Source organism: Gracilinanus agilis, chromosome 1, assembly GCF_016433145.1.
Source record: "Gracilinanus agilis isolate LMUSP501 chromosome 1, AgileGrace, whole genome shotgun sequence".
Lineage (NCBI taxonomy): Eukaryota > Metazoa > Chordata > Mammalia > Didelphimorphia > Didelphidae > Gracilinanus > Gracilinanus agilis.
In genome coordinates this window covers 615563464-615587710 of record NC_058130.1, presented here as the reverse complement: position 1 = coordinate 615587710, position 24247 = coordinate 615563464, and the positions used below count along the sequence as shown (strand labels likewise).

Genomic DNA, 24247 nt, shown 5'->3' with positions numbered 1-24247 from the left:
GGCAAGTCACTTGACCCCCATTGCCTAGCCCTTACCACTCTTCTGCCTTGGAGCCAATACACAGTATTGATTCCAAGATGTAAGGTAAGGGTTTTTAAAAAAAAAAAAAAAAAGACAGAAGGTGAGAAGGTAAGGGTTTTTAAAAAATTAAATGAGACTTTTCTTTTATAAAGGGATTTCAAAGACTTTGTTTTTTTTCAGCCCTGTTAGATTGCCCTGCTATTATAAAATAAGAAGCCATCATTTTAAAATAGATAGTTCATAATATCAACACATAAACCTAGCTAGGAGTCAAATTTATCTTCAGTGTTCTCTGGGAAAACTTGCAGAATAGTTTTTAACAATTAATGAACTGTGAATAGTATTACTGATACCTGTGCCATTTGTGTAAATTCAGATATTATATCTGCAAAATACCTGAAGACAATTGAACGTTTTTATTTAGACAGTTTTAATTTGAAGAATCTCAGTTTGTATTGTAGGCCACTTAAATATTTTATAGTGAAATGTGAGATTTTAAGAGAGGCTAAAACGAGTGATTCAAATCCTATACAGTGTTGTTTCTCAGGTCAATCAATGCATGTGGGGGTGTATGTATTTCCAAACATATTAAAGAAATATATGCACACTGGGGAAGATAGGGGGTGAAGAGGATGGAGCACTAGGCCTAGAGTCAGGAAGACCTGAGTTCAAATTCAGCCTTCAGACACTAGCTGTGTGACTCTGGGCAAATCACTTAACCCTGTTTGACTTTTTAAAAAGTCATATATGGGGGGCAGTTGGGTGGCTCAGTGGATTGAGAGCCAGGCTTAGAGATGGGAGGTCCTAGGTTCCAATCTGGCCTCAGACACTTCCTAGCTGTGTGACCCTGGGCAAGTCACTTGACCCCCATTGCCTAGCCCTTACCACTCTTCTGCCTTGGAACAGTACACAATATTGACCCCAAGAAGGAAGGTAAGGGTTTAAAAAAAAAGTCATATATGTACAGTGGAAGTGTGTTTTTTTCAGCATTATTCCACTCTTCAGTCAGTGCTATTCAGTTTGGTATTTTAATAATTTATAATAGCCATGTAGCTCCAAATGACTAAAGGCTGAATATTTGAGATCAACTAATTTTTCTTTGCTATCTTTTGTCATTGCTGGATCTTAGAGACACATTGGATTTCCAGAGACATACCTCAGCTATATCTGAGGTCACATGAGTCTGCTACTGAATTGGAGCCTATAGTGAAACTTTTTACTCATCACTTTTAAATGGAAGAAATGGTTTTGGAAATTAACTCAGTTTCTCCCGTAGGATTCAGGGGGGACCCACCCAATCTATTTAGCTGATTCTGGAAAAGAACTTAGTCTCTGATTAGCCAGCTCCATGGGACAAAAAGGAGAGATCTAGATAGATAATGATTTGTTATGTGGTGAACTTAGGTAGGATGCTCACTTTTTACAAGAATGTCAAAATGCAGCATTTAGGATCATTGAATATTGGAGCTAGACGGCGCCTTAGACACTGTCAGAGTTTAGCCCCATTGCCATCTGATAGATGGAGCTCCTGAGATGCAGAAAGGTAGAGAAATGTGACAGTCAGTGGTTAGGGTAGTTCCCGAACAAAATTAGGGGAAGCCTGTAAATCAGAAGCAAGCTCTGCAAACAGAAAGCTATAGCTATGAAACAAAGGACAACTTGGACCTTGTCTGCAGGGAGGATGGAGATTCTCGATTGTGATCTTTCAACTACTTCCTCACACAGGAATGATCAATAAGTATTAGATAACTCACTTGGCAATCTTTCAATCAACAAGCAGTGATGTTCCAGGCACTGTGCTTGGTTCTGAAAATACAAATGAAAAGACCAAACATGCCCTGCCCTCAAGGACCTTACATTTGATCTAGATTTTTCTCATCAAGAACTTTGATGATCTTGATAAATTGCCCTCATCTGTAAAAGATAGAGGAGGGATGAGGCGATCTAAGGTCAATTCTACTCACATTCTCTGGGTTTCTCAACTGCTTTCTTTATTCTGGCAGTTGAGAAACTCAACAGCAAGTTCTCACCTAGAAATTCTGCTCCTCTCCTTCATCCCTACCACAAGGTGTCCGATCACACTGCAGCAGAGATTCCCTATTCCATTGATGAGGAATTTGAAAAGGTCTGATTTGGGGCCACGTAGGTGGTTCATTGGGTAGAGAGCCAAGCCTGGAGATGGGAAGTCCTGGGTTCAAATCTGGCCTCCCACACTCCCTAGTTGTGTGACTCTGGGCAAATCACTTATTAACCCCAGTTGTCCAGCCCTTACTGCTTTTCTGCCTTCGAACCCATACTTAGTATCAATTCTAAGAAGGAAGGTAAGGGTTAAAGAAAAACATGCAATTCATTTCCCGTCTTGTAAAATATCCTTTCCCAGGCATTGTAATATAAAAGTGGTGAATGGGTAATTTTAGAAATGTTCATTTTTGTCTTAAAGTCCTGACTAAGTTTGATGTTTTACTTTTTCAAAGTCATGTGGATTTACAGCATTTTTCAGATCGTTGTGATTTCCATCATGTGCTGCTTGTCAATGCTGCTAATAACTGCCAGATGGGGGAAAGGCATTGTTTCCTTTTCTCTGACATGAAAGAAGTTGTTAGGTTGATAACGACTGGTGGATTTGCAGTTCCACATTAATATGTGGGCTGAGCATAGAAGATTTATAGGTGAGAAGAAGAATACTGTAGTAGCAGTAGTAGTGCTGACGCCTGACAAATAACGCTTAATAGACAAATAATCGCCCACTCACCTACAGACCAACTTCTCCCCCTTTGGAGTTCTAGAGATTGAGGCCCACAGGCAGATTTTCCAGGAGTAGAGCTGAAAGGATTGATGATGTGCTTAGTGATAATTTGTAGGGCAAGGACTCTGGAGGAGCTGCTTTTGTCCCATCCTTCCTTCCATATGGAAAAGTGTTAGTTACCTTCTAGGTAAATGGGCAAACGTCCAGATGCTTTCTGGGAGAGCCTGACCCCTGCCATCTGCTCAAGACCATGTAACAGATGCGTTTAAGCATCATTCAAGGTCAGAAGGAAGACTGTGTTTGTATGACTTTCTTGATCATTATCACCAAACTGGAAGCCTTTAAAACTTTAATAAATATTCCATTTTAATGATCCTTAATCCAAAGTCAAGCGGTCTATAGGTGTGTTTCCTGCCTGCTCTTTGGATCGACAGCACTCTTTTTGGGCTCTTTTGCATTTGTGTTTTGTAGCATAATTTTCTGACTTTGGCTGGCTGTGAACTGGCCCTTTCTGGCAAGAAGAAACAGCAATATCTTAACTGAATATAAATTCAGAAAGGCCTGAGATTGGGGCGACTGGGGACAGGAGTGAAGATTAATAGAAAATAAGCAGCATATTCAAGTAAGCAATCGGTGTTGAGCCTTCAATTAGAAAATGTACTTAAAAACAAACAGCACTGGAAACCCTTTTGGAAACCATTTGGGGATAACTAATGGAAATGAGTTTTGTTTTTAAACAGATCAGTGAGATCCCTCTGCTGATGGTGTTTACCCATCTCATTTATGGTATTAGCATTGCTCAGCCTCCTGTCTTCAAAACAGTTTATCCGATACCATTTATAGAGGGCAGCAAATAAAGATTTGAAAGAATCATTCTGAGGCTTATTAGAATGTCAAATAAGGGCTGAAAAACTCAAAATGAGTAAACTAGAACGAGTATAGCAGGAGTCTACAACGAGCTATTTGGAACAGTTAGATATTTTTGAGTTTAAAAATGCATGAATATACTTTCATTGCAGATGCCTTTGATACAGTTATGTGTGTTGAGGGAGCATCCCACCAAAGCTGATGAGGATTTACATGTACGGAGAGAATAAGAGGCTTTAAAAAGGATTTTTATTTTATTTTTTCACCCAGTACTGACCAGAAGATTTGTGGTTTCAACTCTTCTCTTGACATATGTGGGAGGACTCCTCGTTGATAAGGCCATTCCATGGCAGTAAAAGTGTCTTCCCATATACTAAGTAGCTGCAAAGAGTCATTATTATTAGTAGACAGTTGGATTCTTTATACTCTAACCTTGTAACATGACAGGTTTAAAAACAATTTAGTGAGTCCAAATTGCATTAACATTTTACTTTCAGTTTAGTTCATGAATAATATTGTATCTACTTTAAAAAAGATTAACTTCTCAACCAGGAATCAGGACAGACTTTTATGTGACCTTATTTTATAATTCAAGTAAATATCGTAGGCTTAGCTTTATTCAGTTTTTCTTTAAAAAAAAACAAACAAACAAAAAACAAGCAAAAAAAAAAAAAGCCTTACCTACTGTCTTAAAATCAATACTAAGTGTCAATTCTAAGGCAGAAGAGTAGTAGGAGACAGGCATTTGGGGTTAAGTGACTTGCCCAGGGTCAAACAGCTCAGAAATGTCTGAGGTCCTTCTGACTCCAGGCCTGGGTTCCATCCACCATGCTACTTCGCTGTCCCCGTTCAGTTGTTTTTCAGTCTTTGTGACTGCATTTGCAGTTTTTTTTGGCACAGATACTGGAGTAGTTTGTCATTTTCTTCTCTAGCTCATTTGATAGATGAAGAACCCGAGGCAAACAGGATTAAGTGATTTGCCCAAGGTCATACAGCTGACACGTCTGAGGCTGGATTTACTCAGCAAGACCAATATTTCTGACTGGGCACAGCACTATCCACTACCCGACCTAGCTGCCCTCTGCTTAGTCTAGGTTTTCATTAAGTGCCATTTTCCTTACTGTTACTGCTATTTTAAACCCTCTCCTTCCATCTCGGAATCAATACTGTGTATTGGTTCCAAGGCAGAAGAGTGGTAAGGGCTAGCCAATGGAAGTTAAGTGACTTGTCCAGGGTCACACAGCTAGGAAGTGTCTAAGGCCAGATTAGAACCCAGGACCCCTGTCTCTGGGCCTGGCTCTCAATCCACTGAGCCACCCAGTTGCCTCTTTCCTTGATTTTTAATGGGATTTAAAATATACTTGGATATAGTTGCGATTTTTCTTTTAAAGGCCCTTGAATTCAATAAATTAATCTTTCTTTTGCCTTTTGATTTCTATGTCTTGGTCTATATCCTTTCACTGAATAAGCATTTATTAAAAATCTATAAGGTGTAAAGCACTATGCTAGTGTGGGGAATAGAGATAGCACGGACTCAGCTCTGAGAAGTACATCTGACTGGCAAAATAAGAAGTGACAGATAAGAAGTGATCCCCCCCCCCATTATTTATTTAACTTAGAATATTTTTCCATGGTTACATGATTCATATTCATTCCCTCCCCTCCTCCCTCCCTCCCCCCTTCTGGAGCCAATAAGCAATTCCACTGGGTTTTACATGTATCATTGATCAAAACCTATTTCCATATTATTAATATTTGCAATAGAGTGATCATTTAGAGTCAACATCCCCAATCATATCCCCATCAAACCATGAGAAGTGATGTGTTAAGAGCAATATTCTCCTCATCTGATTGGTTGAAGAAAAACATTATGCAGGATTGAAAATGTGCTCTACTTTGACTGGCTAGGACCAGATGAATATTTTATATAATTAGGTATTGCCGGCCTGCGTTCTGATTCGCTAGCTTTCATGTATAGATTGTAGCCAGCCAGTGATGAACGAGGGGAGGAACCATCTCTCCTGGGGGACCGGGATAAAAGAAAGGCTGTGAGCCCACATATTTCAGACTCACCACTGTGACACTTGTAACACACTAATGTGAGTGCCCATTCTTGCCAGAATGAAATAAAAGAGCTTCTACCACACTGTGAGTGTCCGAAGATTTATTTGAGTCTTATTTGAATGGGTGGTCCCCCCACTCTGAGCCTGCGGGACGGGAGGAGGATATAAAGTTTGGTTATGGCAGTCTAGCCTCCAGTCTAGTAGGGGATAAATAAATGCATACTATGTATCCCCAGGCTACAAAATACATTGTGCATGGAAAGAATTAAATATGTATTTATTTAAGAAAACCTTTACCTTAAATCACAACTAGAAATGTATCTCTCTGAGTTATCTGGAACTTTGCTGTGCTACTTAGCAAAGTCTCCAGAAGTGGATTTACTTGGCAACATGGTTTATAAGAAGAGCACGTTCTTCCGAAAGACTAGCTTGACATCTTGGAACAGTATGTATCAAAGTAATCAATTCAATTTAGCTCATTTCAGTGCCGTGTACATGCTAGATACTTGGAAAATGCCTCTTGGAAGTGTTCTATGGAAGTATTCTTCCATTATTCCAAGCACAGCGATTTCTGATGTCTGGGCTTGTTGGATCTCTCTACTTATCCCCAGTTCTGCCTTGAGAATGTGAAGAACTACCAGATCTATTCTTTTTTTTTTTTTAAATTTAAACCCTCACCTTCCATCTTAGAATCAATACTGTGTATTGGTTCCAAGGCAGAATAGCGGTAAGGGTTAGGCAATGGTCAAGTGACTTGTCCACATTCAGATCTATTTATCCAGAACCATTTTTTACCATAACATACATGTGCTGCAATCAGTGGTGATTCTTGCTTAGCTCAGGAGTGTAATGGACTGATCAAACAGCCATATTGTCCTCTGCTACCAGCCAGTTTGCTCAGTAGCCCAGGAAATGTGAATTTTTCAGACTTGGAACTTGAATTGTCCATGTACTTTCTGTAATGCCTGGGAAGCAAGAGCCCTTCCAAAGAGACTTCAGATAATAGAAAGAAAGGAGCATTAAGTGGAATTACAGTAAAAGCCTACATAACACTCTTCATTATAGAATAACAGGCTTTCAGATGTATAGGTCAGGGAGATCGATTTTAGTAAATCATAGCTCATTCAGTCATATCCAGCAGTTTCCTATCTTACCAAATACCCTTCTTCTTGTCCTCCTCGTCCTCTCTTCTTCTTCTCCTTCTCCTTCTCCTTCTCCTTCTCCTCCTCCTTCTTCTTCTTCCTTCTTCTTCCTCCTCCTCCTCCTTCTTCTCCTCCTCCTCCTTCTTCTCCTCCTCCTCCTTCTTCTTCTTCCTCCTTCTCCTCCTTCTTCTCCTACTCCTCCTCTTCCTTCTCTTTCTCCTTTTTTTTATACTGCTAGTGCTGTATTTTTCCTTAGGTGTTCCTGTCACAAATGTTTTAAACCCTATTTCTTTGGGATCAATGAATGCAACTTAGCCTAACTAGGTATGAGGCTAGAATTTTAACATCTCGAATGCTCTCCTTGTACTCTGCCTTCTCAATCTTGTGTTTGACTTATTAGTGAGAATCAGTAATATTCCAGATTCTTTCTCAGAGGACATGCAGACATATAGAAATGGTAACCATTATTTTTTGGCCTGTTCTTAGGACCCCTTGACAAGTTTTCTGTTTTAAACAAAGCAGTAACAAGATTGACTACTATTTCTTATCCTATACAGCAGTGTATTTTTGTGTAATTACCAGAAACTTTAGGGAATTCTTTCTAACAATGTAAAGTAATCTAATTAATTTTAGTTTTAGGATTTACCAATGAGATTTGCCAAGTGAACACCACCTTCTGTCAATACATTTGAAGATGTTTATACTTAGAACTGTTGGAAGCAAAATGTTCCCTATTTTCTTTCTGGATTTTCAAAAGGTCAGAGATGCTTTTGTAGCTTGAAATTTTCTCCTTTTATCAGACACTTTTGCATTCTGAATGCCATACTGATATTCTGAGTAAACTGTGCTTCTTTGCTACACTTAAATATGACTGAATTTGCAGCCCTGGTATAAATAAAGATGCAGGAAAAATCAAGCTTCTTATCTTATTTGGTACATGTGTGATCTGTCAGATACAAAGATGCTGAAGTGTCCAGATATGATTAAAGATAAAAGTGAATTTCTGATTCTAGATAGATTTTTATGTGGGGTACAACCCAGCCTTTGTACATTGACATGAAGTATTATTTATAAATCTGCCCAAAAAAGGCATATATTTTTTACATGTTCATGTAGAAAATAAAATATTCACTGGTGCCTGTGTAAGTTTTTTTTTTGTTTGTTTGTTTCTTTTTACTATGAATAACATGATATGGGTATTGTTCAGTCATGTCTAACTCTTTGTGACCCCATTTGAGGTTTTCTTGGCAGAGATCTTGGAACGAGTAGTTTGCCATTGCCATCTCCAGTTCATTTTACAGATGAGGAAATTGAGGCAAACAGAGTTAAATAACTTTCACAGAGTCACCCGGCTAGTGTGAGGCTGGATTTAAACTTAGCAAAATGAGCATTCTTGACTTTAGGCCTGGCACTCTTCTATTTCATCATCTTGATGCCCTGATTTGGGTATTAGTAGTTTATTTTCTCTTCAAATTGGACTACAATCTGGCTTGCATTCCTATTACTTTATTGAAATTTTAAAGAGTTTGTCAGTGAGCTCTTCTTGACAAAGGTCTTCACCAGATCTCAGATTTCTCTGTCTCTGGGTCCAGTACTACATCATGCTCAACACAGTGTGGGGCAGTTAATCATTTTCAAATTTTTTCATGCATGTTAATTTCATTTAGTAGGCAGCCAGGTAGCCCAATGCATAGACCACTGGACCTGGAGTCAGAATAGGTCAAGTTTAAATCCAGCTGCACACATTAAAGCTGTGTGACCCCTTTGCAAATCACTTGTCTTCTTTAGTTTCTCCATCTGCAAAATGGGGATAATATTAGTGTCTACTTCCTAGGGTTAAGGATAAAATAACATTTAAAAAGTATTAGATAAACCTAAAGTATTATGCAATGCTGATTACTGTTTAATTTCCTTAGCTAGATTGGTCTTTTTGAGGGAATTTTCTACATCCCTTGAGATACAAGTAAGCATTCAAAAAGCACTTAATATCATTGAATCTTAGGAAGAAGGGTCATTAGAGGTCTTCTAGTCTATCCTCCTATCAAAGTAAACCTTGACTAATTTGCTTATTGAATAAAATATTAATCCAAACTATCACTATAAAATTTACTTAACTGGATATTGTTCTTGAAGACGTAGCAAGGATCATCTGCTTTAGAGGAATGGGGAGTTTTCATCAAGGAAGAGGTTTTGGTGAGCTCATATACAACCAGCTGTGTGCAGATGAGTCTGAAATCTCTATATCCAACCCTAATCTTGATTTATCAATCCTGCTTCACTGTCTCCCTGCTGGATGGCTCCTCCAGGATGTTTCATCATCTTAAACTCACCGTGTACCAACAACCGATAATCATCTCTGTTGGACCTTCTCCTTCTTTAGATTTTGGTATTTTTGTTAAGGGCACCACCCTCAGCCTACTCAGTCAGGGTCATAACTCGAGTCATCCTTGGTCCTTTCCTCACCCCCAACATTCAAATTGTGGGCAAGTTAGATTGCTTTTATCTCTTGCCTCAGTTTCCTTTCTACCTACACAGTCACATTCCTTATCACATCTTGCCTAGATTTCTGCAATACCTTTGAGGGCTCTTCTGCCTCCAATCCATCCTCCACAAATTTAGCTATGCCACTGCCCAACTCCTGTGGTCTCAAGGACAAAGTACAAATACCTTCACTGGATATTTAAGACCTTTCCCAATGTGAATGTTTTAGAATTAACCCCTCCCCACAAAAAAAAGGTAGGCAATAATTGTGCTTGCCCATCATCCTACCCTGGATGCCTCTCACCTCAAGAGCCAATTCTCTACCCACGTTGCCATAGCAAATATTTATTAAGTGCCTACTCTGTGCCTGATACTGTGCTAAAGTGCTGAGCATATGAAGAAAGACAAATGACCATCCTTGCCCTCAAGGAGCTCCCAATCTAATTGGGGAGGCAACAAGCAAACAAATACATATAAATAAGCTATACAGAAGACAAATAGGAAATATTTAACAAAAGGAAGGCACTAGAATTAAAAGGATTTGGGAAAGGCTTCCTGTAGAAGATGGGATTTTAATTGAGCTTTAAAGACAGCTAAGTGGTATAGTCCATAGTACTAGACTTGGAGTCAGGAAGATTTAAATTCAAATACAACCTTAGACACCTAATTGCTATGCTATCTTGGAGAAAGCATTTAATCTGTTTAACCTAGGAGGTCCATCCCTTTTATCTGTAAATCTATGGTCATCTGATCGGCAAATAGCAAATATGGCATTTTTGGGGGGATATGTGGATACTAGTTTGTTTTCAGTATTTTAGTTTTCATCTGTAAAATGGGGATGATGTGAGGATTAAATGAGATAATATTTGTGAAGAGACAGTGCCCGGCATGTGATAAATGCTTTATAGATGTTAGCAATTATTAAAGGAAGCCAGGGAAGTTAGTAGAAAATGCCTGGAGCCAGAGCCAAAAGACAGAAGAGCAAGGGGGCCAGTGTCACTGGATTGAGGAGTACAAATTATATTTGATGCAGCCTAGAAAGGTAGGAGAATGGGGCTAGGTTATAAAGAGGCTCTGAATGCCAAATAAAGGAATTTTTATTTGAATCTGGAGGTGACAGGAAGAACTGGAGTTTACCATGTAAAAAGATAACATGATCCAACCTGAGGTTTAGGAAAATCACTTTGACACTTGGAGAGAGAGAGAGAGACAGAGACAGACAGACAGACAGACAGACAGACAGACAGACAGACAGACAGACAGAGACTCTCAACCAACCCCTTTTCCATTGCTTAGATCCCTTCTAGCTCTAACATGCTGTGATCTTAAATTAAAAACCAGCTTGCTGGCAGGTTTGCTATTTTAAATCCTGTAAATATTTATATGATTCTATCCCAAGTCATTAATAATACATTTACTCAGCATAATGTACAAATGTAAGGGGAAATTGGAAAATGTCTTAAACTGTTTTTTCTACTGGTTCTTTCTGAACTTCCCAAAGCCAAGTCAAAATGTTTAAGAATCTATTTGAGATCATGTTGTTCTCCCCAAGCTAAAAGCAATAGTCTTTATAGGCCCCAAAATGCCATCTTTGCAATTTGCAGATCAGAGGAGTACACAGGTTTACAGATGAAAGGGATGGACCTCCTAGTCATTTTATCTAACTACCTCATAGCATAGAAAAAAGAACCCCATGGAGGTTCAAGTGACTTGACTAAGGTCACATGACATAAGTTGCAGAGCTAGACTTCAAACTTGGGTCTTCTAACTGATCACTACTGTCATTATCAAATTAGCATTGATATAATGGCTTAAGGGCTGCAAAATGCCTTAAAAATATTATCCTGTTTTATCCTCACAGCAAATCTGCGAGGCAGGTGCTGTTATTATCCCTATTTTACATTTAGTATAGAGTCATACATTTAGTATAGAGTCTGAGGCTGAACTGAATTCAGTTCTTTTTGACTCCAGGTCCAAGACTCAAAGCATTGTGCCATGCAGCTGCCTCAATCTATCCTTCTTTCTTTTTAAAGTTAAAAAAAAAATATTTTAATCAGCCATGATCTGCCTTATCTGCCCTCTCCCTCCACCTGAGAATTTAAATAAAATTAAAAAAAAATATTTTAATCAGCCACGATCTGCCTTATCTGCCCCCCTCCCTCCACCTGAAAGAAAAATGACACCCATTACAAAGAGTCGAACAAAACAAATGTCCAAACAAAAATCCGTCTCATTTTGTATTTTCCTTCACTTCTCTATTAGGAGGTGGGTAGCAAGTCTTCTAGAATTGTGGTTGGTCATTACACTGATGAGAGTTCAGTACAATAGTATTTCAGCATATTTTTATATCATAACTTGTTCAGTCATTACTCAGTTTATCCACTCCCTCAGATTCCCATCTTTTCCACTTCATCTAACCTTTTTTCTACTGTACCTCGTTGACAAGATTTTCTAAAGAAATACTTAAAAAAAACCCCAAAACCTTTACCTTCTGCCTTAGAATCAGTACTGAGTATTGACTCCAAGGCAGGATCGCTGTAAGGGCCAGGCAATGTGGTTAAGTGACTTGCCCAGAGTCATGCAGTTGGGAAGTGTCTGTGTCTACTTTTGAACCCAGGACTTCCCATCTCTAGGCCTCGCTATCAACCACTGAGCTGCCCCTGAAATAATTCTTCAGATCCTTCCCATACCTCAGCACCTGTGGTAGGGGAACTAGAAATAAATGTAATCACTTCCATTCTTATAGTACTTAAAGATTGACAATGATGATGCAATGCGATGCAGATAGTAAAGGTCGGAAATGGAACCTGAACTCAGGTCTCTAGGTAAGTTTGGGGCTGTTTCCATAATACCTTCCTTCTCTTCTCTCTGGGGATTTCATTTATGGCAATACTCTAGGCCAACCTCCTCATCTTATTTTTTTTTGGGCTTGCCTTTCCCACTATGGTGATGATATCACCTTGCCATGCCTATGACCCAGAGAAATCCTAAGAGAATGGAACGGAAATATCTTAAAGTCTTAAGAGATTTTTAGAATCCAGTAGTCAAAAAGTAGGCTGTGAAATCAGATGCAGGCATAACTGAGTTTCTAAGTGAGACTAGGATAAATTCATTTGGAGCAGAAAGCACTGGAGGACCAGCAAGGCCACATCATACATACATTTTTTTATTGTCAAAAAGGCCAAGAAACAAAGTTTCGAAATATTTTCTACAACGGGTGATGAACTTGAATATGAAGTTGAAAAAGATAATTTGACAGATTACTTTGATTGAGCTCTTGCTATACCGATGAGCACATGAACCACAGGAATTCTCAGACTCTACCACTAAGGCAACAAAAGACTGGAAACATTTTTCAGTTTTTCAGTTTCTACTGGCAGAGAACAAGACTTTTTAAAGGCGATGTAAAAGGCAACAGAAATCATGCTGGGAGATATCCTTGGGCACAGTCTGCTGCTGCTGGTCCACGGCTGCTGCTAGAGAACTTCCCAACTTGATTAGGTTTTCGGCTTCTGATTTTCAATTATAAGCTTGTCAGTTAAGTACAGTTGACTAATGTGGATCTGAAAGCAAATGAAAGACATGTAAGTGAGAGAATACTGGAAGAGGGCATGTACTTGAAGAGAGAAAGGAAAGGTTTCAAACATTTTCAAATTCAGGTTAAAATTCATCATTTCTCTTCCTTTGGGGACAACTGTTTAGTTGTTTTATTATCTCTTTTTCCTTGGTGTAGCTATTCCTTCTCAACTGTATCCCTTAGTCTTGAATTGTACCTCTCTTACTTTGAGGAGAAAATCTAGAAAAATATCCCCATCCTAACCTCCCTATGCAATTCCTCTCTGTCTGTCTTTCTCTCCCCTCCACCATCTCTGTCATACACTTGCATGTTCTTTCCCTTGCATTAAGATAGAAACCACAGCTGTAATCTTATTTTCTCTGTCTTCCAAGCTCTTTAAGATCTTCTTCATTAAAAGTTTCATTAGTTTCACAGCTGGAGGAAGAGTGAACTAAATCAGTGTTACCCCAAGACAAATTATACTGCTCACAGGTAAAAATATCAAAATTACCTGCCACTTAGTGATCCTCCCCCTACTGTTTCTTTGGGACAGGTCAGAGGACAAGGAATAGGAGCCAGGGAAAAGGAGGGTGTTATGGAGGGAGAATTGGAGGAGAATGATGAAGGGAAGATAAATTAGTTTTTAAAAAGTCTATAGGTATCATGAAATGAGGACCTTTGATAGTGAAAGCATTCTTTACTTCCTAAATCTTTCCTTCTTCCTAACTTCCCTATTATTGTCAAGAATACCACCATCCCATGATTTCAGAAAGAGCTGGAAAGACTTATATGAACTGATGCAGAGTGAAACAAACAGAACCAGGAGAACACTATACACAGTAACAGCAATATTGCGGAATGATCAACTGTTACAGACTTAGTTATTTTCAGCATTACAATGATTCTGGACAAGTCTGAGGAGGTTATGAAAAAGAATGCTATCCACCTCCAGAGAAAGAACTGTTGGAAGTCAGATGCAGATGAAAGCATACAATTTTTCACTTTAGTATATTTGGGGTTTTATTTTGGGGTTTTGGTTTACATGATTATTCTCTTACAAAAATGAACAATATAGAAATATGTTTTGCATGATAATACATGTATAACCCAGATCAAACTGCTTAACATCTTGGATTATATAACTTTAGAAAACTTATGTGGAAATTTGTTATTACATGTAATTGGTAAAATAAAATATCTACAAAAAAAAATGAAAGAAAGAATACCATCATCCCAGCTTCAGAGTCAGGAAGACCTGAGTTAGCTCCGCCCCACCACCTCTCCCAATAAATAGTAGTTGTGTGATGCTGGGCAAGTTAGCCTCTCAGTGTCCCAGACAACTCATTTTAAGACTGTATAGAATATGTAGAGATCCATATGAGCAGAGTGAGTTTTTTCATTAGGTGTTTCCTACAACAATGAAATAACAGGTTTACACATGTTCCATTCCCATCCCCACTGGAAAAAATAAATAAAAGAATGAATTCTTTTCTTTGGCTCAAAATTGGAAAGTTATTTCCTAAAGTAATTTTGATAACTGAAGTATGATTAGGTAAATTAAATTTTTTTCTTTTTCTTGGTAATGTAAGAGTGAAAAAGGGGTTTTGTGGGTTCAATATATTAAAAGATGGTTGCCAGGGGATTGGACTATTATCAATCCTCGATTAAGAATAATCTCAAGCCAAAATTGACTTTTATGGTGATTTATTTACAGTTAGGAAGGTTGAAGGTAGGGAAATCGAGAGAGAGAAACTCTGGCCCAGACCAGGTAAGAATTTAGAGGCTCCAGCAGAGGGGCACAGAGGTTAATTAAACAAGGCTTCTGGCCACAAGGCCTTTTACAATTAGAGAGGCAAGAGAGACCTGTCCCTGAGGGTGGAGCCTCCAGAAACGCCAAGGGAGGAGAAAGAGTCTGCCTAACTTACCCACGTGACAATTCCAAGGTTCCACCAGAGATCCTGCTATACCAAGTTCAAAATGCCAACTGCCTCCACAGGAAGTTACCACCATATTTAGAAGATAGCATCTTTTGTCACTTCCTGCATCCATCTCCTAATCTGCATGTCCAATCACAATAGATGATTCTCATACTACTGCCTAGGGGGTAGTCAGTTGATTCTGATTTGTCACCCACTCTAGCACACGTGGGTTAGGACCTCCCAGAATTAGAGGTGTTCTCACCTTTGGTGATTAAATCTAGATGGGTAGAATAGACTTAATCTAATTATTACAATAACTAGATGTTCCAATAAAAGTTATTAAGAACACTATGTCACTGTTAATAGCATGTGGTAGCACTCTCTCATAAAGGAGGTCCCAAAAGGGTATTCTGTTTAAGGTTTAAGCAAGGGTCTTGATTTACTCCCATGAAATCACTTATTCCACTAAAGCAGCAGAATTATAGAGGATGATTAAAAAAAAAGTAGTTCTAAAGCTAGAAGGTACTTTACCAATTTTCTTATTTAATTTTCTGATTTTGTAGATGAGGAAACAGTCTCATTGAGGTTAACACATGTAGTAAATTATGGAATTAGAGTTTGAATTCAAACCCATTTGAACTGCTTTCCAAGTCAGAGGATTATAGATGTGAGTTTGGAGGGACCTGAAAGGACCATGAATCCAGTCCTCTTGTTTTGGATATGAAGAAATTGAGACTGTATAACGTCAAGTGATTTATCTAGGATCATATAGGGAGAAGAACCTGACACTTGCAAAAAACTGACAATTAAGAAATAGATTCCTAAGAATAAAAAAATGAAAAAAGGGTAAGTAAAAGAGAAAGAATCCAACCACAGATAGCTTCTTTGGAAATAAAGAAGATAAGACTTCACATTTAGAAGACAGTGAAACTAAAGCATCCACATCTAAAACTTTAAAGAAAACTGAAAATTCCCAAAAAAGTCCAAAAAGAGTTCTTGGAAGAGCTTAAAATAAGAGAGACTGAGGAAAAATTAAGAAAAAAAATGCAAGAAAATATAGAAAATTATGAGAGAAAGACCAACCAATTGAAAAGGGAAATCCAAAAACTCCCAAAGAAAATAATTTGTTAAAAATTAGAATTGTACAAAAGAAGAATGATAATTTTTTAAGAGAACAAGAAATAATAAAACTATTTAAAAAAATGAAAAAAGTGAAGAATATAGGAAACATCTTATTATAAAAACAACTGACCTGGAAAACATATTGAGAAGAGACAGTATAAGAATTCTTGGCCCATCTGAAAGGTCTGATCAAAAAAAGAGTTTAAACACTATCCTTCCAGAAGTAATCAAAGAAAACTGTTCTGAAATTTTGGAACTAGAAGATAAAGTAGAACTTGAAAGAATTCATCAATCACTATCTGTAAGAGAACACATCAGGAAAACTTACAGAAACATTATAGGTAAGTTTTGTAACTTCCAGGTTAAGGAGAAAATACTATAAGTAACTAAAAAGAAATAATTTAAATATTGTGGAGATACAATTAGGATAACATAAGATTTAGCAGCTTCTACATTAAAACAATGAAGCTCATGGAATATATTTCAAAGAACAAAAGAACTGGTTGTACAGTCAAGAATAACCTATCCAGCAATGATGAATATCATCATATAAGAAATGATTATTTAAAGAAATAAAAGACTTCCAGATATTCTTGAAGAAAAGACTAGAACTGAATGAAAAATTTGATATATAAGAATTAGAAGAAACATAATGGTATGTTTAAACCTTAAGAATATCATTACAGGCAGAAAGGTGGTTCAGTGGTTTGAGAGTTAGGCCTAGACAGGAGGTCTTGGGTTCAAATCTGGCCTCAAATACTTCCTGCCTATATGACCCTGGGCAAGTCACTTAACCCTCATTGCCTAGCCCTTACCATCAATACATAGTTTTGATTCTAAGATGGAAGGTAAGGGTTAAAAAAAAAAGATATTAGAAAAAGAAAAAAAGAACCCACATTTAAGAGAAGGTAGTTTAAGAAAATTCAAAAGATAGGAAGGTACCAGGTTTGGAAGGGGCTTTAAAGACAGAAAGAGGATTCTATATTTGATCCTGGAGATGAGGGAGCCACTGGAATTTGTTGAATGGAAAGGAAAGAGGTCTAAGGGCTTGGTCAGACCTATATTTTATTTTATTTATTTAGTTATTTTTTAAAAGTAGAAACTCTTACTTTCCATCTTAGAATCAATACTGCATATTAGTTCCAAGGCAGAAGAACAGTAAGGTTTAGGCATTGGAAGTTAAGTGATCTACCCAGGATCCCACAGCTAGGGAAGTGCCTGAGGCCAAATTTGAACTCTAGACCTCCTGTCTTGAGACCTGTACTTTAGAAAGATCCTTTTAACAGCCTTGTGGAGCATACGTTTTAGAGCAGAGACTAGTAGGGCACTGGCCAGCAGGATAGGTCAGTAGTCTAAGTATGAGGTGATGAGGGCCTGTAGCAATGCCAGAGGAGAGAAAGGTGGGTATTTGGGAGATGTTAAGAACCTAGAATGACAAATTAACAACTGATTGGCTATGTAAGGTGAGAGTGAAGAGTCTTTCTCTTCTGGGTTGTGAAGGAGTGATTGGGAGGAGTCCCTTCTTTCCTTAGGGTACTCATGTACTAAAGATCTTTAATCAGCAGTTCTATGTACAGCTGCTGGATATCTCAGTATATCAATGAATCTGTCAGCAAACATTTAAACCTTTTGGTGGGTTCAGGCCTTAAATTAGGAATTCCAAGTGTTAAAATCATTATCTGGGATAAGATGGATGCCACCTTGACTGACAGGGATGGTAGTTGAGAGATTCAGAATGTTCCCAGATGCCATGAGCCAGGGGCAAAAGTTGGTTGGCCCCACCCTATAAATACCCACTAAGAACTACAGTTGGGGTCTCAGAACTCAGAGCTGGGACTTGAGCAAACTTCTCTTGGAGAAAGAACTGGGACAGAGGGAGGTGAAGGGTGAAGGGTGGAAGAAGAAGAGGGTAGGTCTGAACTTGTAACCTGTGCTTGCCTGAGAAAGAGCTAGTGATCCATCAATATTATTGGTAGTAGAGCTGAGAGAATTTACAGATCATCAATCATCTACATCAATAGCCTTCCCTATTCTCTGACTTGGCTGTGGCCAGGTCAGGTCAGAGTTAGTGAGAGGGTGAAGACCTTCAGCCTAGCAATCTCCAGACCTGATCAACGATTAGCTTAGTAGTCAAACAATAGCAATAGGGTTCCCAATCCCCAAACCTATTACCTTGTTAACCTTGCCCCATTAATAGTTAATATAATGATTTACCAACAAGTACCTTCTTGAGAGGTTATTCTATCACAGCCCTTAGGAAAGGAGAATCAACATGCAGTTAGATACCAACATTTTCAAAGCCAATCAATAGCCTATTAACAATTAATCCAACCCCAGTTTGGGCCTAGTGAGGTTAACCATCTACCTAACCTCTCAAGGGGTCCCAACCTTGGGCAACTGTTAGAAGGAAGCCACTGACAGGCTTAACCAACCAAGCCTGTCCAGGAGAGAAGAGGGATAAATCAAATCAATAGCTAGTGTGAGAGGAATGGGTGTTCCACCTTCACCAACTATAGCTGGCTTGGGCCTTGGGCACCTGATCCCTCTTTCATCTATGCTATTCCTAAGATCTACACACCAGCCATCCTCCCATAACTAGAGAGGAAGATCTAGTAGGAGATATATACAAAGATAACTACTCTTGATTCATTTTTAACAAAAGACAAAAATGAAAGAATTTCTGCCCTCCAAGAGCTTATATTCTATTGGGGACAGACAAAATATATGTAAGTATATGTAATACTTAATTTGTCAATCTATCTTAACTTCAGATCCAATCATTTTGGGAGGGAGTGGAAGTAGTGCTGCCCTGGGCTCAAGTCCAGGCTCTGCAATTCCTTAGATCTGTGACTTTCCATCCTCTAGGAATCTGTTTGTTCATCTGTAAACTGATGGGGCTGGACTCAATGGCCTCTGAATTTTCTTTCAGACATAAGAATCTATAATTCTAGATTCACTTAATAAGACCCGGCAGGTGTTAAATAAGAAACAAGTACAGTCTTGGCATCTGTTGGCATTGAAACTTTACTAGCCTCCCCAGAGGCTGCCTAAGGGAATTCTTTCATGGTTATTCCCCATAAAGCCTGGGTGAGCACTACTGGGTTCTGGCAATAGGAGCTATAAATGTCTTTCTGCCACTCGTCAGCCCTGCAGTTCTTTCCCTCCTAACTACCTGCAAGCTATAGCCCACAAGTCCACGTGGTAAACAAACTAATGGAAGAGGCAAGTAAGAAATTCTAACCTGCTGCTAGTTACACAAGACACTCAGGAGAGAGTGACCAAAGAATGCAGGTGGTAGGCTACTGTTAGCCTCTTTCATTAGCCTTATTCTTTTCACCCTGTCTACGAGAACTCTTTCTAGCTTACTAGATTCTATACTTCTCTATAGCTACTTGTGTATACTGCTCTTATCCCATAGTGTTCCAAACTGTAGGCATCTAGACTGCAAACACTACAAGGGCAAGGAATATATTTGTGTAACCCATAGTACCTAGTATGGTGCCTTGCCCATAGAACTTCTGTACTGGAATGAATCTTAAACAATCTAGTTCAGGGACTCTTAACCTGGGACCTATGAATTTATTTTTTTAAAAAAAACTTTTTTGATTATTATTTCAATATATTTGGCTTTCTTTATAATCCTTTGTATTTTTCCTTTGTATTTATATATCCATTTATTTTTACATTCTTTTTTTTATGTTTTGAGTTATAAATTTTATTCCTCCCTCTATCCCCTCCCTCGCCTTGGAAAAGACAAACAATAGGATTTTAATTATATATGTGATATCATGTAAAATATATTTCTATATTAGCCATGTTACAGGGAAAAATGCAAGAAAAAGTGAAAAAACTATGCTTTAATCTGCACTGAATTCATCAGCTCTCCTTCTGAAGATGGGTAGTGTTATAAGGAAGAGATGGAGCTATAGCAAGAAATGATGGTTGCAGGGGATAAAGATTCTGGAATGTTGGAAAAGGAGGGGTTAGACTGGTACTGAGGGGGTAGGATAGTCTCTCTCTGGATGTCCTGGGGAGAGTGGCTTCCTGTCCTTAGGTTTGCTGATCCTATCCTGCCTACTACTTGGTTGTTATCCAGTTACTGTTATTTCTCTTGGAGAAGAACATTGTGATCCTGAACCAACTAATTGTAAGATGAGGTCTGGGTCCTTTTTGGATCTAGGAGCTTTCCCCTGGCTCTGCCAAACTTGCCAAAAACCATCACCTCTAATACTAACTAAGTAGGGTTTAGTGCAGGTTAGCTAGAGTAGGGACTGGGATTTTCTTTTTTTTTTTTTTAGGTGAGAGAGGAAAGGGAATAGAGTAGTCCAACAAATTCTCTGAAGACTCTCCAAGAGGAGACATTTAGAAATTGAGGACTTTAGATAATGAAATTAGTATCAGAGTTCTCCCATTTCCCTCTTAACCTTTCCCTATTAAATAAACTACCCTTTCCCAGTTATTGTGACTTTGGTTTTTTGTGTGCTGGTCTCAGACCAGGATCTGGCCTGGTCAAAGTTAACTGTTGGCCTTCAACCTATGGTGAGTTTTGTTACTGGCCCAATTTAATTCATCTCATTCCATCCCCAAAACCACTTTGGTACAGTAGTGTTTTTCATTACAGGTCCTTTGGAATTGTCTTGGTTACTTTTGTAGTAGCAAAGAATTTGAAACAAAAGCATAAGAAATGGGGAAGATGAATTTAGAACTAATGTAGAATGAAGTAAGTAAAAATAGGACAACTGTGTGGTTGGGTGGATAAAGAACTGGGCTTGGAGTCAGGAGTTCAATTCTGGCCTAAGACACTTAGTAGTTATGTGACCCTGGGCAAGACACTTAATCTCTGCCTCAGTTTTCTCAACTGTAGAATGAGGATAATAAAAACACCTGTCTCTCAGGGTTGCTGTGAGAATCAAATGAGATAATAATTGTAAAGCTCTTAGCACAGTGCCTGTCATATAGAAAGCTCTATATAAATGTTAGCTATCATCCTGAAAACAATTGACACAATACAACACTATAAATGGAAGAACCATAATTAAAACCAAAAACCAAAATGAAGGTTATGCTATAATGATGAAGTTTATCACCAAAGGAGAGAAGAGGAAACATATCTTCATTCCTTCTTGCTAGAGGTGAGGGGTTATCTATAGGTGTAGAGCATTGCATGCATTGTCAGACTTAGTTGATTTGTTGGCTAGATTTGCTGAACTTAAAATTCTTTATTATAAGGGATGGCTCACTGGATAGGGGAAGGACAAACTACGTCATTAAAAAGAAAAAAATAAAGTATTAAAAATATTCTGACAAGTAAATATTAGTAACCGAAAATGGAAAGATAAACTGGTTTGTGTGGCCAGCAGAGGAAGTCCATGTCAAGTGTGGGAGTGATGTTTGACTTGTCTTTAAATTTTATTTAAGAATGATTTCTTTTCTACTGTCAGCCTATTTTATGAAAAATGAAGTTTAGAAACTCCACACAGACTTGATAAAGACCCTGTATTTCTATTCTTGGGGCATTTAATAGCAAGAGGAAGGGACAGACTCCAGCAATGGTGATCCAGTTTGCCATTATTAAGGAGAACAGATCCATCTGTTCCCAAGGATATGCATAGCACAGTTGAGATGCAAGTCATTGTAGTGTGTGTGTTAGGAGTAGTTATGTTCAATGGATTGGCTAGAAAGGGGACAAAGTTCTGGCTTCACTTCTTGGCCCCTTTTCCTGAACCTCGGCCAGATTTTAGGAGACAAAAGCTCCATTGACACAGCATCACATTTGTTTCCCATACTGAGCATCCTAAAAGACTAGTGCATCTATCATGAGGGATTCCTATTGCAAGATAAGTTGGTTGTGATTTGGAATGAGGTAACCAAGTCATAATCATTCACAAGTGTAGGAGATCAAACAAAAGTCAGAACACAGAACTGCAAGAAAATAGTAGGCTCAAGATGTTGCAAATCTTAAAACCACAAGGAACACATTACTTGTAAACATGCTACATGCTATTTGTAACATATTGCAAATACAATCTGACATGAGATTCTTATGTTTAGCTGGAAAGATGGGAATGAAATGAGGCCTTTATTTATAAAAATGATGTTAAGAAGTGTCATAAAGATGAATGATTTTTTAAAGAAAAAAAAAACCCTTACCTTCTCTCATAGAATCAATACATGATAGAAGAGCAGTAAGGGCTAGGCAATTGGGGTTAAGTGACTTGTCCAGGGTCCGACTACTAGGAAATGTCTGAGGTCAATTTTGAACTCAAGATCTTCATTTGAAGGCTTTGTTTTCTATTCTCTAAGCCACCTAGCTGTTTCAAGATGAATGAATTTTTTTTTAAAAAGCATTTATTAAGTAGTATGTTTAGGTCCTGTGCTATACCAATCTCTCCTTCAGTCTAAATTCCTTGTGCTCTACTTTCCCTGAATATCAATGCCTGATATTCAAAGGCAACAGACAACTTGTGCCCAAATCTACCATTCCAGACTTGTCTTTGATTTTCTTTTCTCCATTCTTACCTTTCCTGTATTCTAGGTTTAATTTATCTCATTAACTATTATTTAATGCTAAGATGTCAACTAATAACTACTGTTAGGTGATAAGGACATAAAGAAATCAGGTCATTTCTAGTGTGCCTTAAAAGTATTAATCCAACAGTTCCGTAATAGATAAGTATACTTTGCCCATCCTGAAAAAGGGATTCTGGAAAACTGAAAAGTCTTTAAGATCTAAAGGGATGGAATTTTAACAGTAGAATGCCATTGGAAACCCTACAGAATATCCCTTTAAACCAGACATCAAAGGAGTCTTTTATTATAAAGAGGCCATGTCTATTACTTAATTTTGCTTTTCTTTTTCTGGATGTCTTTGGCTCTTCCTTGCCATTAATGCTATCCAATAAATACTTTTTATATAGCACCATGGTTTGCAGTGTTATATAGTTGTCTTATTGTTGATTAATTGAATAATATTGTAGGGGCTGTTTGAGGATAGTGAGATAATAAGAAGAAAATATTAAAGCAAACAATCAAATTGTCATTTGGGCTTAAATTCATAATTTGTTAATAATTATCCATAATAAATTAACACATAAATAATAATTAGCAGGGAAAGGTTGAAACTGAAGGCTTCAGGGTGGAATCTTGGAGGTTATATTGAACCAACAGATGAAACCAATATCTAACAGATTGGGCCCCCCTCTTGGCAAGATATATAGAACAAAAATAAAATCTGGGCTGAAATGGAAGAATACTTTTAAGTATTCAGCACATACTCAAATACATTCTTTTTTTTAAACATTTATTAATATTCATTTTTAACCTGTTTACATACTTTATGCCCCTACTTTCCCCTTCGCCCCTCACACTCCCCCCACCCATGGCCGATGTACATTTCCACTAGTTTTGTCATGTGTCCTTGATCAAGACCTATTTCCAAATTGTTGGTAGTTGCATTGGTGTGGTAGTTTCGAGTCCACACCCTCAATCATGTCCACCCCGACCCATGCATTCAAGCAGTTGTTTTTCTTATATGTTTCCTTTCCTGCAGTCCTTCCTCTGAATGTGGGTAGCATCTTTACCATAAATCCCTCTGAATTGTCCTGGGTCACTGTATTGTTGCTGGTCCATTACATTCAATTTTACCATAGTATATCGGTCTCTGTGTACAATGTTCTTCTGGCTCTGCTCCTTTTGCTCTGCATCTGTTCCTGGAGGTCTCTCCAGTTCGCCTGGAACTCCTCCAGTTTATTATTCCTTTTAGCACAATAGTATTCCATCACCCGCATATACCACAGTTTGTTCAGCCATTCCCCAATTGAAGGACATACCCTCCTTTTCCAATTTGTTGCCACCACAAAAAGCGCAGCTATAAATATTTTTGTACAAGTCTGTTTATCTATGATCTCTTTGGGGTACAAACCCAGCAATGGTATGGCTGGATCAAAGGGCAGGCATTCTTTTATAGCCCTTTGAGCATGATTCCAAATTGCCAGCCAGAATGGCTGGATCAGTTCACAACTCCACCAGCAATGCATTAATGTCCCAATTTTGCCACATCCCCTCCAGCATTCATTACTCTCCCCTTCTTTCATTTTAGCCAATCTGCTAGGTGTGAGGTGATACCTCAGAGTTGTTTTGATTTGCATTTCTCTAATTATTAGAGATTTGGAACACTTTCTCATGTGCTTATTGATACTTTTGATTTCTTTACCTGAAAATTGCCTATTCATGTCTCTTGCCCATTTATCAATTGGGGAATGGCTTGATTTTTTATACAATTGATTTAACTCCTTGTATATTTGAGTAATTAGACCCCTGTCAGAGTTTTT

The 24247-nt window shown here is 38.2% G+C and overlaps 1 protein-coding gene across 2 annotated transcripts in view; it reads right to left on the bottom strand.

Moving 5' to 3' along the window:
- Nucleotides 1-12470: 12470 nt before the first annotated feature.
- LYRM4 (LYR motif containing 4) overlaps nt 12471-24247 on the bottom strand; it is a 216029-nt gene continuing 204252 nt past the window's right edge. Inside the window, exon 3 of one of the 2 annotated variants that reach the window (XM_044667942.1) lies at nt 12471-12883. In XM_044667942.1, coding sequence (XP_044523877.1) covers nt 12818-12883 — 66 coding nt within the window. In that variant the 3' untranslated portion in view covers nt 12471-12817. The remainder of the gene's footprint in view (nt 12884-24247) is intronic. The other variant, XR_006505782.1, reaches the window with a different exon arrangement.